The sequence below is a fragment of the Bufo gargarizans genome, chromosome 9 (genome assembly GCF_014858855.1).
Source record: "Bufo gargarizans isolate SCDJY-AF-19 chromosome 9, ASM1485885v1, whole genome shotgun sequence".
NCBI lineage: Eukaryota > Metazoa > Chordata > Amphibia > Anura > Bufonidae > Bufo > Bufo gargarizans.
In genome coordinates this window covers 183,258,040-183,272,580 of record NC_058088.1, presented here as the reverse complement: position 1 = coordinate 183,272,580, position 14,541 = coordinate 183,258,040, and the positions used below count along the sequence as shown (strand labels likewise).

The window sequence follows — 14,541 nt, the reverse complement described above, 5'->3', positions numbered from 1 at the left end:
CTGTGCTGGAAAAAGTTAAGAAATAAAGTTCATTTTCTTGTGCAGCGTTGAGGCCGGAGAAAACAACACGTGTCCTGTGCGAGCTGCAGCTGGGGTGATCTCATAGATGAGTGCATTGTGCTGCATGTAGCAGAGCTGTACGGGTGCGATTTCTTGACCAGAGAGGCTTTAAGAATGTTTTTTTTAAGTGTTAGCTCATGGGACAAGCTTGTATAGCACAGAAGCTAGCTGCTCTGGACTGGGGCTCGGGAGGGGGTGGTTTGTGGGTCTACCCTGTGGCTACATGCACTCTGCGGGGTCGTTCATCCGGTTTTCGCTACATTTCTGTACCAAATTCTCATGTGTTAGGGCTCATTCACACGCGGACCATATGTAAAACCATTCACTTCAATTGGTCCGCAAAAACAGCGAAAGGTACTCCATGTGCATTCCGTTCAGCAAAAAAGTAGTGCATGTCCTATTATTTTCCGCAAATCGCGGTCCTGAGGCCCCAGTCAAGTCAATGGCTCTGCAAAAAATACGGAACACATCCGTATTTTGCGGATCCATACTGTAGAAATGCCATGCCCAGCCCATATTGCTCATGTGTTTGGTGATTAATAAGTTACTGTTTCCGATCCGCAAAAAACGTATCGCATACGGAAACTATACAGATATGTTTTGTGGAATAACAGAACGGAAGATGACTTAAATCTGAGAAATAAAAACCTCAGCTACGGAACAACAGATCCGTGAATAACGGTTTTGCGAACCCATTGAAGTGAATGGTTCCGCATACGGTCCGCAAAAAAAAAACCAGAACGGACACGGAATGAAAATACGTTCGTGTGCATGAGGCCTAAAGTCTTCCATTTTGACTTCCCGTCTTTTACGGATTTCGTTTTTTCCGTTCTAACCATGTTATAACGGAAAGCCATAATGGCAGGGGCGTAGCTATAGGGGAAGCAGAGGAAGCGGTTGCTTTGGGGCCCTGACCCATAATGGGGCCCATCCAGGAGGAGGAGGAGGGCTAAAAGATTTGGCCGTATAGACGGATAGAACAGCTGCGGCCCTGGTCTGAGAGAGCGATCTTTACTAGCCACAGGGATGGGGGCGGCATGAAAGGTAGGGGTTGCGAAAAAATTACTGGGGGAGGGGGGCCCCATTCAAAAATTTGCTGTGGGGCCCAGTCATTTCTAGCTACGCCACTGCATAACGGAATACATAACACTGATGTGAACGCACCCTTAGGGCACTTTCACACTAGCGTTATTCTTTTCCGGTATTGAAATCCGGTAAAGGGTCTCAATACCAGAAAAAAACGCATCAGTTTTGCCCTAATGCATTCTGAATGGAAAGCAATCCGTTCAGTATGCATCAGGATGTCTTCCGTTCCGTCCCTTGTGCGGTATCCGGCCAAAATCCCAGAACAATACCGCACTTGCCGTATCCGGCATTTGAAATGTAATCATTTGAAATGTATTAATTCCGGATCTGGTACCAAGTGTTTCGGAAATTGCCGGATCCGGTCTGCACATGCGCAGTTCTTTCTAGCTTTGAAAAAATTTAATACCGGATCCGCTATTCCGGATGATACCGGAAAGACGGATCCGGTATTTCAATGAATAAGTCTAACGGATCCGTATCCGGAAAAAAAGATATCCGTACTGTCACAGGGCGGATTTTTGCCACGGATTTTGGCAAAACCTCCTCCTGTTTTCAATGGGAGTCTGCAGCGTGGGTTATTTACATACGGATTTCCAGACTGCACCAAGGATAGACATGTCCGTTTTTGACGTGGTTTCTGCACGGACACCATGGGAAACCGCTTGGGGGCCAAACCGCGAACAGTTCTACAACAGTAAAATTACATTTTTTTCAAAATCTGCAGTGTGAACATGGCCTAATGGCAATGTTATCTGAGCGCTGTATGATTACATTATTTGGGCACTGTTCCTAATGCCAGCTCTGAGCTGGTGCATAACTATAGCCATAGCACTTGTTCTGGGGCCCCGAGGATGAGGGGCCCAATCAGCTGCAATAATATTGTTACTTTTTACTATAATCTGGGTTTTCTGATGTATAGTGCTATTATATATACCTTTTAATTATTGCTGCTTTTTTAAATTTTCTTACACTAGGTAGTGGGGGGCCCCCATCTTATTTTGCTGTGGGACCCCATGATTTATAGTTGCGCCCAGGGGTGCACCTAGTCTTTCTGCTGCCTGAGGCAACAAAACTGAAACTGCGCCCCCCCCATGCCAATTTCTTAACCCCTTTGCCACAATGAAAGCGCTCATTGCCCATGGCCCTTCCGCTGACTCCCCTCTTACCCCTACCTGGTGCTGCCTGAGGTGATCACCTGGCCTTATTGGTGGTGCACCCCTAGTTACGCCCCTGGCTCTGAGTGAACTTTTGGGTCCAATATATCAATTACCTGCTGGCGTAAGCCAAGGCCTGAAATTCACAAGCCCGAGGGGAGATTTATCAAAGAAAAGCAAAGAAAAACTGGTTTAGTTGCCCATAGCAACCAATCAGATCAATCCTTTCATTTTCCAAAGGAGCTCTGAAAAATGAAAGGTAGAATCTGATTGGTTGCTAGGGACAACTAAGCCAGTTTTCCTGTGCACCGGTTTTGATAACTCTTCCCCCTGGAGTCTGTACTTCGGATATGTATCCTGGCCAGATCATGAGTTCAATAACCAGAAGTCACAGCGTCCTAGGGATTTATGATGCTGTGAGTTCGGGCCCAGCACACAGATCCCAAATACAGATGAGCAAATCTGGCCTTGTGCCTTATTTGTACCACTGTATATTTTATTAGTGCAAATTTGGGGAAAATGACCCAAAAATGATCAATTTAGGGCACCTTACTGCGTGGTGCTAGACAAAATCTGGATATTAGGGTTTGGGCTTATGGGATTTATCACTGCTGGTTGACGGTTTTCATGACGGAAAACCAATGGCGGGCACATTTATCAAAACTGGTATAAAGGAAAACTGGCTTAGTTGCCCACAGCAACCAATCAAATTCCAGCTTTTGTTTTTTAGAGCTCCTTTGGAAAATGAAAGGAGGAATCTGATTGGTTGCTATGGGCAACTAAGCCAGATTTCCTTTACACCAGTTCTGATACATTTCAGCCGATGTTTCAGCTAAAAAAAACAACAAAGCGGCCATCCTGAAGATTGTCTAAAGCAGGCATGCTCAACCTGCGGCCCTCCAGCTATTGTAAAACTACAACTCCCACAATGCCCTGCTGTAGGCTGATAGCTGTAGGCTGTTCGGGCAGGCTGGGAGTTGTAGTTTTGCAACAGCTAGAGGGCCGCAGGTTAAGCATGCCTGGTCTAAAGGGAGACTTGTCCTGGTTGCCCATAGCAACCAATCGCAGCAAAGCTTTCATTTTTTCAAGAGCACTGTTAGAAATGAAAGCTGCTCTGTGATTGGTTGCTGTGGGCAACAAACCATAATGCTAGCCTGTGGTCTGTGACATTCATGAAGGGGAGGGGGGCCCTTAGCAAATCACAATGGGGCCCCTCCTACTGTGTATGTTCACAACATCCCGGCCTTACATCCAATGATGGTCGACCAGTCTTCGATTCCCCCCTACACTGCCATAAGATTCGGCGCATCTATGGCAGTCCGTAGGCCTGGCGTAAAAAATACTACTCCAGTCCCTGGCTGGCATAGTTCTTCGCCAACATTTACGCCTGGTTCCAGTAAATTTGCTGGAGCTGGCGCGCCCCCGTTTTGCCCAACTGTCGAATACAGCGTAAAACCGGCTGTGCGACTAAATATTGTCATGAGGCCTGTCGAAAGAGGGACTTGTAATGTTTTTTTACCACTAAAAAAGTCCCAAGTCCCTTGAAAAATGATCCCCAATGTCTTCTAATTCACTCCCTTCAATTAGGGGGAAGTGAAACGTGGCACTTAGGTCTAATATTTTTATCATTGTTGGTCCTGTGGGGAGGAGGGCTTGTACAGGTTCAAGCCCCTTTTCTTTTGCCCCCATAGGCAGTGGCAGACTTTGCCACCAAGCACATGTTTAGGGCCCCAGAGATCTGGGGTGCCCCTACTGGCCACAAGTGGTTGGCTGAAAAAACAGAGTAATGGCAGCCATACCGCAGGTGCAACCGGTTCAGGTGCATGGGGGTAGGACCCTTCCTAGCTGTAGGGCAATAGCAGAACTGCCCTAAGCTGAGAGTGGGGCTTAGTGGGCCAGTAGGGCAGAGCTTAGTTTTGCCACAGGGGCCCCACCAGACAGAACTTTGCTTTGGGACCCAGAAAGGCCAAGTCTGCCCCTGCCCATACATTGTGCACACCCTTGTAATATTTGGGGCTCAGTGCCGACTAAACAGGTTATGATAACCCATTTCGTCATTGTCTGAGGTGGTAGCGTTCCCTGCTGAGGTGTTATTCGGAATAGTGGAGTGTCCCGTCACATTCGCCACCCCCTACCACCTCCTTCCAGACACGTGTAGACATAGTGACAAGGATCAGTGAACCTGCATACAGTACACGCTGAGCAAATATTATGCTTATGTTAGCCTGTCCTGACTTCCTAACGAGAATGTGCAGGCTTAGCGCTTTTAGACAGCAGCCAATCTGAGTGATCAGAGCTGCAGTGTAAAGCATGATAAGGGACATGAAAACCAGAAATAGCTCTAAAGTATCACAGATTTTGATAGGCAAAAAGAAGGCATAAGGGTTAAGAAGGGGGTGGGTTGTTAACATAGAAGATGGATGGCGAGCAGATGGAATGTGGCAGGGTCACATGATTGCGCCCGGAGGCAGATGTTACGTTCCTAGGCAAGGTAGGGGGTGGATTCCATATCTTGTCTCTACTACTACTACTACTCCACAGTGGCAGGGTCAGTGCTAGCAATGGCTTGGCCCGTCAAGGTGTCCTACAAGATAATGAAGGACATTTTAGGTCAGGCTTGTTGATTCGCTAATGGACTTCTCCGTCTGTTCCAGATCACCATGAGCTACTTAACCAGAACGGTGCCCTTGGCTGCCAGGTCTGGCTACAGATATGGCTACCGTGGGCTCAGCACTGCCACTAGTCAGACAACGGAGAAGAGCGTTCCATATGCCACAACTCTGAAGGAGGAAGGTTCTGCTGACAAAGGTCCTTCCAAGCCCCTGCCTGAATCTGCAGATGTGGTGGTCATTGGTGGGGGCAGTTTGGGATGTCAGACTACTTACCACTTAGCCAAGATGGGCATGAAAAATGTTGTGCTGCTGGAAAGAGACCGTCTTACCTCGGGGACAACGTGGCACACTGCAGGTAAGTTGGTTACCAACCATAATGTGCAGGATGATGTTCCTGGGAATCTTCTCATAGTGCCAACATTGCCTCCTTGGTTCCCATATTTTGTACAAGAGCACGGGCTAACAATTGGTCTACACACCATGGTATAGTTGTATGCCCTGTATTGGGTAGCACATGAAGTCCCTGTGACCTCATACTATGGAGACATAGCTACTGTATGTACCGCCATATGTTACCTGTATACAGATTCTATAATATGGCTGTTAGCATGAGGCCTTAAAGGGCACCTACCAGCAGAATCGACCCTATCAAACCAGGCATACTGCCTGGTAGGGCTGATCATGCTGATTAAAATGATACCTGTCTTGTGAAAATCCATTGTTGCGTTCCCGAGAAAAAATACTTTTATTCTTTATGCAAATTATGTCCTCAGTTTACTGAGGGGTGGGGTCTATCTCTCTAGTGCTGGCCACGCCCCTCGATGCACTGAGGCCATCATTTGTATAAAGAATTAGTCTTCTTTTTCTTGGGCACATTGCCACCGATTAAAACAAGACAGGTATCATTTTAATCAGCAGGATCAGCTCTACCAGGGTGTATGCCTGGTTTAATAGAGTTGACCCTTCTGGCAGGTGCCCTTCATCATTGCTCTTTTTTCATAGGCAGGGTATTTGCACATGGGACCCAATACATCTGGTAGCAAGGCCTCTTTCCATAGGCAGAGTATTTGCTTCACCACTGGATACTGTACAGCCTGTCACATTACTCTCCTTTTATAGGCAGAGTACTAGCAATACCACTGTATACTGTACGTCCTGTACCTTTACCCTCCTTCCATAGGCAGAGTATTGGCACTACCACTGGATCATATATTCCCGGTAGCATTGCCCTCCTTCCATAGGGGGTGTATTTACACTTCCACTGGGTACTGTACATTTTGTGACATTATCCTGATTCCATGGAGTAATTGTGCTACCACTGGATCCTATACAGACTTTAGCATTACTCTCCTTCCTTAGGCGGAGTAATTGCACTTCCACCGGAGACCATATGTTCTGTCACATTACCCCTTCCGCAGGCGGAGTAATTGCACTAATTCTGGTTATCTTCTGTCCAGTTGGATTTCCACCTTCTATAAGTGGACTGGTTTGCACCACAATCGCTTGCTTTAGATCCTGTTGCATTACCCTCCTTCTAGTGACGGAGTAGTTGCGCAACCAGTGGTGCCTGCACTGCCAGTGGACCCTGTACATCTGTTGGGTTTCCCTCTTTCCGTCAGCGGAGTAACTCCACTACCACTGGAAACTGTTTATCCTGTTACATTATCCGTCTTTCTTAGGTGGAGATGGGTACCACACCTGCATACTGTAAGAACCTGTAGCATTTCCCTCCTTCCATCGGCGGGGTACTTCCACAACCAGTGGTACTTGTTCTACCAGTGGATACTGTACATCTTGTCGGGCTCCCCTCTTTCCATAGGCGGAGTATTCCCGCTACCTCTGGAATCTTCCGCCCTGTCGCATTATCCTCTTGTCGCATTCCATCCCGTTCCAAGGTCTCCTTCCTAGACACAGACAATCGCCTTACCCCCTGTCATAGGCGATATTTTGGCACTACCACGGGATACTGTGACTACTTTCACACTATCCTTTTCCTCAGGTAGTCATTGTACAGATTGGGGTGGGAAACCTACGTGGCAGCCTCTGTCTTTCCAGGGTGTTGACCCATGACATGCCTCTCCTCGTGCCTTGAGTCCCCATGCGGAGCATTCTAATTTTGTTGCTTTTCCTTGGCACGCTCGGCGTCCACACTCCCTTCAGTAGGTGGAACCCCTGCATGGGTTGCCAGTTTTCTTCCTTCCCCGGTGGAGTATTGCGCTACCAACAGTTCATGTTGCCTACTGCTGTTTGACCTCATTTTCAGGTTGAGTCTCCCCTCTGGAGAGGCCATGGGTGCTGGTATGGCCTCTCCCTATGAGGCAGTCTTTGCGCTGGCCGTAGATTTTTGGGCTACTCCTGTTCCGTGGCTACCACTGTGTGACCCCTGTGTTTTTGCGTTCTTCCTTCAAATGCTGACAGTCACTGGTTCTGGCTTACAGGACGCATTGTCAGTGGGTGCGGCACCAAAGGTTCTTGCTGCATCCCCTTCCTCCATGTGGGGTATCGACCCTGGCATTTCGTGCGGTTTTCTTCAACACATTTACCAGGCATGGTATGTTTGGTGTTCCTGAGCCGGTGGCTGATAGTTTCACTTATTCCTTATGGTGCTGGTCAAATGCCCATACCAAGCCATGCTACTGGTGATGGGTTTGCTCACTGATGGTAGGCACTAGTGCGGTTTTCTGTACCTGGTATAACCTATGGATTTCTGTTGCGCTGGTTTAGCGCCTTGTTCCCTTCACATGTCGCGCATTGCCTCTACCATCTGCTACAGTGACATCATCAGCGTTCTCTCCTTGTGAAAGTTTGGGTATGCACTTATCCAGTTTGCCTCGGTGAGTTGTCTGCACTGCTTCCCTCACCAGGTACGGCGGTCGTACTGTCCTTGTCACCACTTACACTAGTTCTCTACTGAACCGTATCAGCCTCTTCTACTTGTCCCCTTCCGCAAGGCGAGTAGTTGCAATTCCCCAGATACTGTTTCGGCTTGCTTGGCCAGTTTCCATAGCCGTTGGGTTCTTGTAGCCCCCCTTTCTGCTGTGGAGTATCTGCTGTGAAGTATCTGTGGACTTTGTTGCGTTCGACCTCCATACTCCCTTCCTGGTGCAGTATTTATCCCATATCTGGTTCCGGTCTGGCCGTTTCGTACATTCCTCTCATAGCCTCCTTCTCTTCTTCTTTAGGCGGAGTTGGTCCGTAGTGGCGGTCGATAGTGTCTGATGGGTTTGTGCAACTTTTATGTTTTCAGACATATACATTGCCTCTACCTGTTCGCTTGGCCTCAGTACTTTTTTTCTAGCTTCTGGTTAGGTCTGCCAGTTCAGGCTCAGTTCTTCTCCTGGGCGTCTCCTTCTCCCAGGCTGTAGCGCTGTCCAATCGCAGTGCAGAGCTCACAGCCTGGGAGTTTTTTTTTTTCAGCCTGGGAGAAGGAGACGCCCAGGAGAAAAAGGGCAGGCTCCTCCCAGTATTACCAAGTCAGCGAAAATACCGGGGGACATAGCGGGAGAACGGAGCGGCGCCCCTGAATAATAGTAAGTGCAGTGAGATCCCGGGGCGCCGCTCTACACAGCCTGATAGTTATCTTACAATGTTTGGACCGATGAAAGGTCCTCTTTAAGGTCCTCCTCTCCATGTATCTGCTTACCACATTGTCATTTTCCTTGAGGAACATTCTTATGAGACAAACCCCTTGGCCATAGGTCTAAAGGGGACTTTTTTTGATCCCGGAGAACTCTTTTCCTACCAGGTTACTCCTCAATTTTTTTGCGTTTATTTGGGTCGGTCCCACTGCCTTGTTCCCATTGTGTCTCTTCTCTCCCTCAATATTTTTTTCTTGTGGACTATAGTCATGCCTGACATCCAGGTCCTTTAACCCTGATTTGTTAATGGTTCTGCTGGAGTGCTCTTCTCATTTGACAGCCTGGTATGGAATTGGGGGTTGTTGCCTTCTGACACCTCTACTTCTTCCCCCATGGGGGGCAAGATTTGTCACGTCCGCAGTTCTCTGACCCTTGGTATCCAGACACCATTTTCAGTTTGTTTTCTTCCCATGCCATGTCATGTCTGTTGATCACTCCTGGGGGGTCTTTTCCTGGAGTGTTAGTCCTTGGGTATCACCTTCCTTAGAAGTCTTCTGGGCCCAGGCTATGTTTTCTCTCTCCAGTATATTCCGTAGTAGCTCCATTTGCTCTGGCACCTGACTTGTTTTCATTCTTGTCCATGTTGTGGATATTCTGTGTGCTCGCCAATTCTTCCGAAGTCTCCTAAGCCGTGGCTTATGTCCCCATGGCTGTTCTTCTTCTGCCCAGCCGGGGCATCTGGATATTCAGACGCTCTCTGGCTGGCCTTCCTGAGAATGGCTCTTCCTGTCCTTTTTCAGGGGTCCGGGTGTGTCCTCCACCCGCAATTCTGTGTGGGGCCTTATGACAGGCATTGGATTTGTTCTGGTCTTGTTCCCTCCCCATAGTAATGCTCTTTAAAGTCCCATGGTCTGTGTCCCCCAATGATACGAGCGAGAAAGTAAGATTTTTGTCTTACCTGTAAAATCCTTTTCTCGCTGAGTTCATTGGGGGACACAGCTCCCACCCTGTAAGTACATTGCTGGCTCTCCTTGATGGGTCCCTCCGGTTCTTGATTCTGACCCATCTTCGCCTTTCTTACATTTTATTGTTTTCTGTTGGCTTCTCCTGGCTGCTCCTACTGCTTTTGTACAAACTGATTAGCTCAGTGTCTGCCGGAGGGGTATAGCTGAGAGGAGGAGCTAACGCTTTTTTGCTTAGTGTCGCCTCCTAGTGGCAGCAGCTATACCCATGGTCTTCTGTGTCCCCCAATGAACTCAGCGAGAAAAGGCTTTTACAAGTAAGACAAAAATCCTACTATCTCTAAACTACTGAGAGTCATAAACACTTATTTAAACCACATTCTTATCAGTAAGATAAGAATTAAGCTTTAATGAGTGTTTATAAGGTCAGAGATAAGGAGCCCTCTGCTCATCAGATGACGGAAATGACAAATAATCCAAAGGCAACTAGTAGAGCATTTCAGCTCTGTAGAGAAAAAAGGATTCCATATCGTTAATAAAGACCAATTGAAAAAGTTATTATTTTTTTTAGGTCAAAATAGGTATAATGCAATAATTTTTAAAAATTCCCCCAAAAGTGTGCATAGCCTTTAAATAGCTTTTGACTGACCACTTGACTTTAGGAGACGTCAGAACCAGGTGTGATCACGTTTACATTGCCTCGCCCTGTCAATCAAATTGCAGAGAGAGCCGAGCCTCTAGGTGTAATGGCAACAACCTCGTTGCTCCTAAAGGCTCATTTGCATATATTAAAACATAATTTTTCAAGGGACCAACACAGATGCCTTCAGCTGCCAAGTGCACATGTAACAGGTCAGCCAGTGTCATAGGTACAAAACTGCTGACAGATGCCCTTTAATAATTCTATAATCTGGTTTATGACCTGTAACGTTTCTCACCCTCCAGGGCTTTTGTGGCAGCTGCGGCCAAGTGACGTGGAGGTGGAACTGATGGCTCATACTCGTAATGTGGTCAGCCAGGACCTGGAGAAAGAGACAGGTCTGCACACTGGATGGATAGAGAATGGTGGTCTCTTCATTGCCTCCAACAAGCAACGCCTGGATGAGTATAAAAGACTCATGTCCGTAAGAATCGTGTCATAATGTGTGTGTGGAAGATACTTCTCTCTGCTAGTCCGGAACATTTGATGATCCGGAACGTGTCAGGTCCTGTGGTGCTCAATTGACCCATTTAAAAAATCTGCCCACCTACTGTGTGCCAATTATGCGGCATAGGAGCCTTTAGGCCCCCCTGACACAGGACCAAATGTGACTGGACCTAGTATTAACGCTACTCTCCTGTCAGACATTTTTGAGGATGAGTAATGCTAGGGGTGTCCGGCATCTGCTGCTCCTGTCCCTCGATAGACCTTGAAGGCTCAAGCATCTAAGCCATATGCGTTATTATTGGGGGCACCGGGATTTTCGTTATAGGGTGATCATTCACCCATACAGCTTTTCTAAGGGTTTTGGTTGCCCTTTATCCTGTAAATTTCGGAAAAGCTGCTTCGTGTGGACTCCCGCTTATAGTCGGCCGTCAGTAAGAGCGCGCTGTCCATAATTTTGCCTCCATAGTGCAGTGTTTCCCAACCAGTGTGCCTCCAGCTGTTGCAAAACTACAACTCCCAGCATGCCTGGACAGCCTTTGGCTGTGCGGGCATGCTGGGAGTTGTAGTTTTGCAACAGCTGGAGGCACACTGGTTGGGAAACACTGCCATAGTGTACGGATTCTACAACACCATTCTACTAATAGTTAACACCTTGACTTCGCAGGCGGCAGAGCTGTGATCACTGGTGTAATGTAGTGTTACTAGAAACGGGGGTGTTATTAATTTAGTTTCATGGTCCCGCCAGTGGAGCTGATCACGTCAGATGTTGAAAAATCTGTCTCTTGTTTCCCCTGTTGAGGAGAGTAACTTTTTGGAGCATCTCTTTCTCTGGAGGACCCGGCAAATCTGTGCATGACATTATTTTCAATGGGAATACCTTTTTTCCCCTGTAGGGGCACTGTTTGGAGATTTAACACCTACTGCCAGGTTCTTTTACGGATCACATCTGATCATTAGGGTTCTCAGCAGCAAAATAATCTTTAGCTTGCTGCTTCAATGATGATTTTGCCTCTTTTTTATTAAAGCTTGGAAAGGTTTATGGTGTCGAATCGTACGTCCTGTCGCCGGCTGAAACCAAGGAGTTATATCCACTCATGAACGTCAGCGATCTGTACGGCACCCTGTACGTCCCAAAGGATGGTACTATGGACCCTGCTGGCACTTGTACCACCTTGGCCAGGGCTTCGACTGCCAGGGGAGCTCAGGTAAGATGAGTCTATTTTCATGGGTGGAGGTTGCTGAGATATGAGGAGCTATTGGGTGGGATCCTCAAACTGTATAGCTGCTTAGCGCCTGTCTGTGACTGGAAAGAAAAGTATTGGTGACCTCCGACTTCCATCCATGAACCTCTAGTGCGAGGCCAAGGCCTTAACGAAATTCACAAATCTCAACTTCCTAGAACCCTCTGAGTTTGACTGAGATGGTGGAGACACAGGAAGGTGACCAGGCTCCTCGCTTCATATAGAACGTGTTGTGCTGTCAATGAGCTTGTTTATTGCTTAATTAGTGATCTCTGTCCACAAGACGCCAAATTTGACCCACAGAAGACATGATAAATGACCTAACGGCTGACAAGTTCCTTCTTGTCCCTCACAGGTCATTGAGAACTGTCCTGTCACTGGCATCCAAGTAAAGACTGATGACTTTGGGGTGAAGAGGGTCATGGCGGTGGAAACGCAGTATGGCACTGTGCGGACCCCCTGTGTGGTCAACTGTGCAGGTAAAATAAATCTATCTCGTATCTATTTATCTATCTATCTTCTATCTCAGGGGTAGGCAACCTCCGGCACTCCAGCTGTTGTGAAACTACAACTCCCAGCATGCATACTTCCTCTACTCTTCTCAGAACTCTCACAGAAATGAATGGAGCATGCTGGGAATTGTAGTTTCACAACAGCTGGAGTGCCGAAGGTTGCAGACCTCTGAATCTATCTCATATCTATCTATCGATCTCATATCTATCTATCGATCTCATATCTATCTATCGATCTCATATCTATCTAATATCTATCGATCTAATATCTATCGATCTCATATCTATCGATCTCATATCTATCTATCTATCTATCTATCTATCCATCTATCTCATATCTATCTCATATCGATCTCATATCTATCTATCTATCTATCTATCTATCTAATATCTATACTTTATGAATTACATATAATAGTTATGTTTCCTCGTTATCGTTTTCTCTGTAGGTGTCTGGGCGAGAGCTCTGGGACAGATGGCGGGTGTGAACGTGCCTCTGATAGCCATGCACCATGCCTATGTGGTCACTGAGCGGATAGAGGGAATCCAGGTCCCGTTACTCGGCCTGCAGTATTTCTTATCTTGTCCTAGTTATGTGCATCCGCTGTCATTATGTCAACATTTGCCAACGAGACGGCGCTATCATGTTAAAATATTGCTGCACTTATAATTAGGTCACAATAGTGCGGAGTGCACGGTCTGCACCCATCTGTCATACCCACAATGCACCGGGCCTGACCTTGATTAGACAGCGCATCATCCATTGTGGCAGTCACTGGAGGGTTTGTGTTCTCCACGGAAGGTGAAGACCTTCTCTCAGATATTGATGGCCGCCCTCTCCTTCCGTTAACCTCTATGTGTTCTGAAGACGCATACAATTCAGTGATCAATGAGGTCTTATAGCCATAGAAAAGTATATATAAACCCTGGGGTGCGCCTAGCCTTTCTGCTGCCTGAGGCGAAAATTGAAACTGCGCCCCTTCCCCTCCAGCCCTACTGGTAAAGGGATACTGTGATGCATGTGAATATAGAGAGATGAGCACTTCCACAATGAAAGCGCTCACTTGTCACGGCCCTGCCACTGCCCCCTATTGTCTCTAGGTCTCACCTGGCCTCATTGGAGGTGCACCCCTGTATAAGCTTCACTTGAAAGGAGACACTTGCATAAAAAAAATCCCCAAAAATTTTATGGAGGTTGTGCAGGATTGTGAGTGGTATTACAGCTTATCACCATTCACTTTCATGGAGCTGAGCTGTAATACCAGTCCCGACCAGTATTGCACAAATTAAGGGAATCTGCAGCACTCTTCCATTTTGGAAAAATAATCCAGTTTCGGCAGCATACAATTGCGACGTTTCGACTTATGATAGTCTTTATCAAGCCATTGATAAACAGTATTGCAGTTACGTCAATGGCCACTAGAGGCACTGTATCTAAATTCTATTACTTGGATACAATGGATTTGTACGGTCCCCAGGAATCTTATACACAAGATATCATTGGGCATGCAGTCAGTCAGTTAAAGGGGTTCTGCCATGATTGATGTAAAAAATGAAAATAAGACTTCACATAGTACATGACGATCTCTTTCTTATAAAGCTAGATCCAGCCCTGTACCTCACATGGGTCCAGAGATCTCCCTGTTAATTGCTCCAACTGTTCTTGTAGATTTATTTCAGGCTGGCAGCTCAGGGGCATGTCCTTTTATCAGGGGGTGTGACCTTTCTGCTGCAACTTTTTCTCTGTAACTGCTACAGCTTCTAACAGAAGGTTGTGACAGTTGAAGATTTAAACTGAGCATGTGCGACCACCTCAGTGTGGTGGACAAGAAATAAGAAAAAGGAAAAAAAAAGCAGGTGGCGCTATACAGATACATTTATGAATAACTCAGAGACTATGCCAATTTTTTAATTACATGCAATTACAAAAGTTTTCAGATCCAGATGCTGGTTTCAAAAATGTAGAATATGTTGCATGGGACAACCCTTTTAAGCAAACCCAAAGGCATACCATAGGGGCAGCCCATGCGGCTGGTGGAGGCCCCTGGAGCGAGGGGCCTGGTCCAGGCTGGCTGGATGCTTTATTATAATGGGTGTGGGGAATCAACCCAAGGATTATGCAATGGAGATGGGGGCAAAGCTAGCATCAAGTTAGGGGTACAGTAGTTTTTGCTATGTAGACCCCCTAA

General features: G+C 46.9%; 1 protein-coding gene across 2 annotated transcripts in view; it reads left to right on the top strand.

The window, feature by feature from the left end:
* SARDH (sarcosine dehydrogenase) overlaps positions 1-14,541 on the top strand; it is a 59,144-nt gene that overhangs the window by 240 nt on the left and 44,363 nt on the right. The window contains exons 1-6 of one of the 2 annotated variants that reach the window (XM_044305445.1): positions 125-143; positions 4,955-5,267; positions 10,398-10,576; positions 11,625-11,804; positions 12,196-12,319; positions 12,802-12,902. In XM_044305445.1, coding sequence (XP_044161380.1) covers positions 4,961-5,267; positions 10,398-10,576; positions 11,625-11,804; positions 12,196-12,319; positions 12,802-12,902 — 891 coding nt within the window. In that variant the 5' untranslated portion in view covers positions 125-143; positions 4,955-4,960. Of the gene's footprint in view, positions 1-124; positions 144-4,954; positions 5,268-10,397; positions 10,577-11,624; positions 11,805-12,195; positions 12,320-12,801; positions 12,903-14,541 lie in introns of those variants that run through there. The other variant, XM_044305444.1, reaches the window with a different exon arrangement.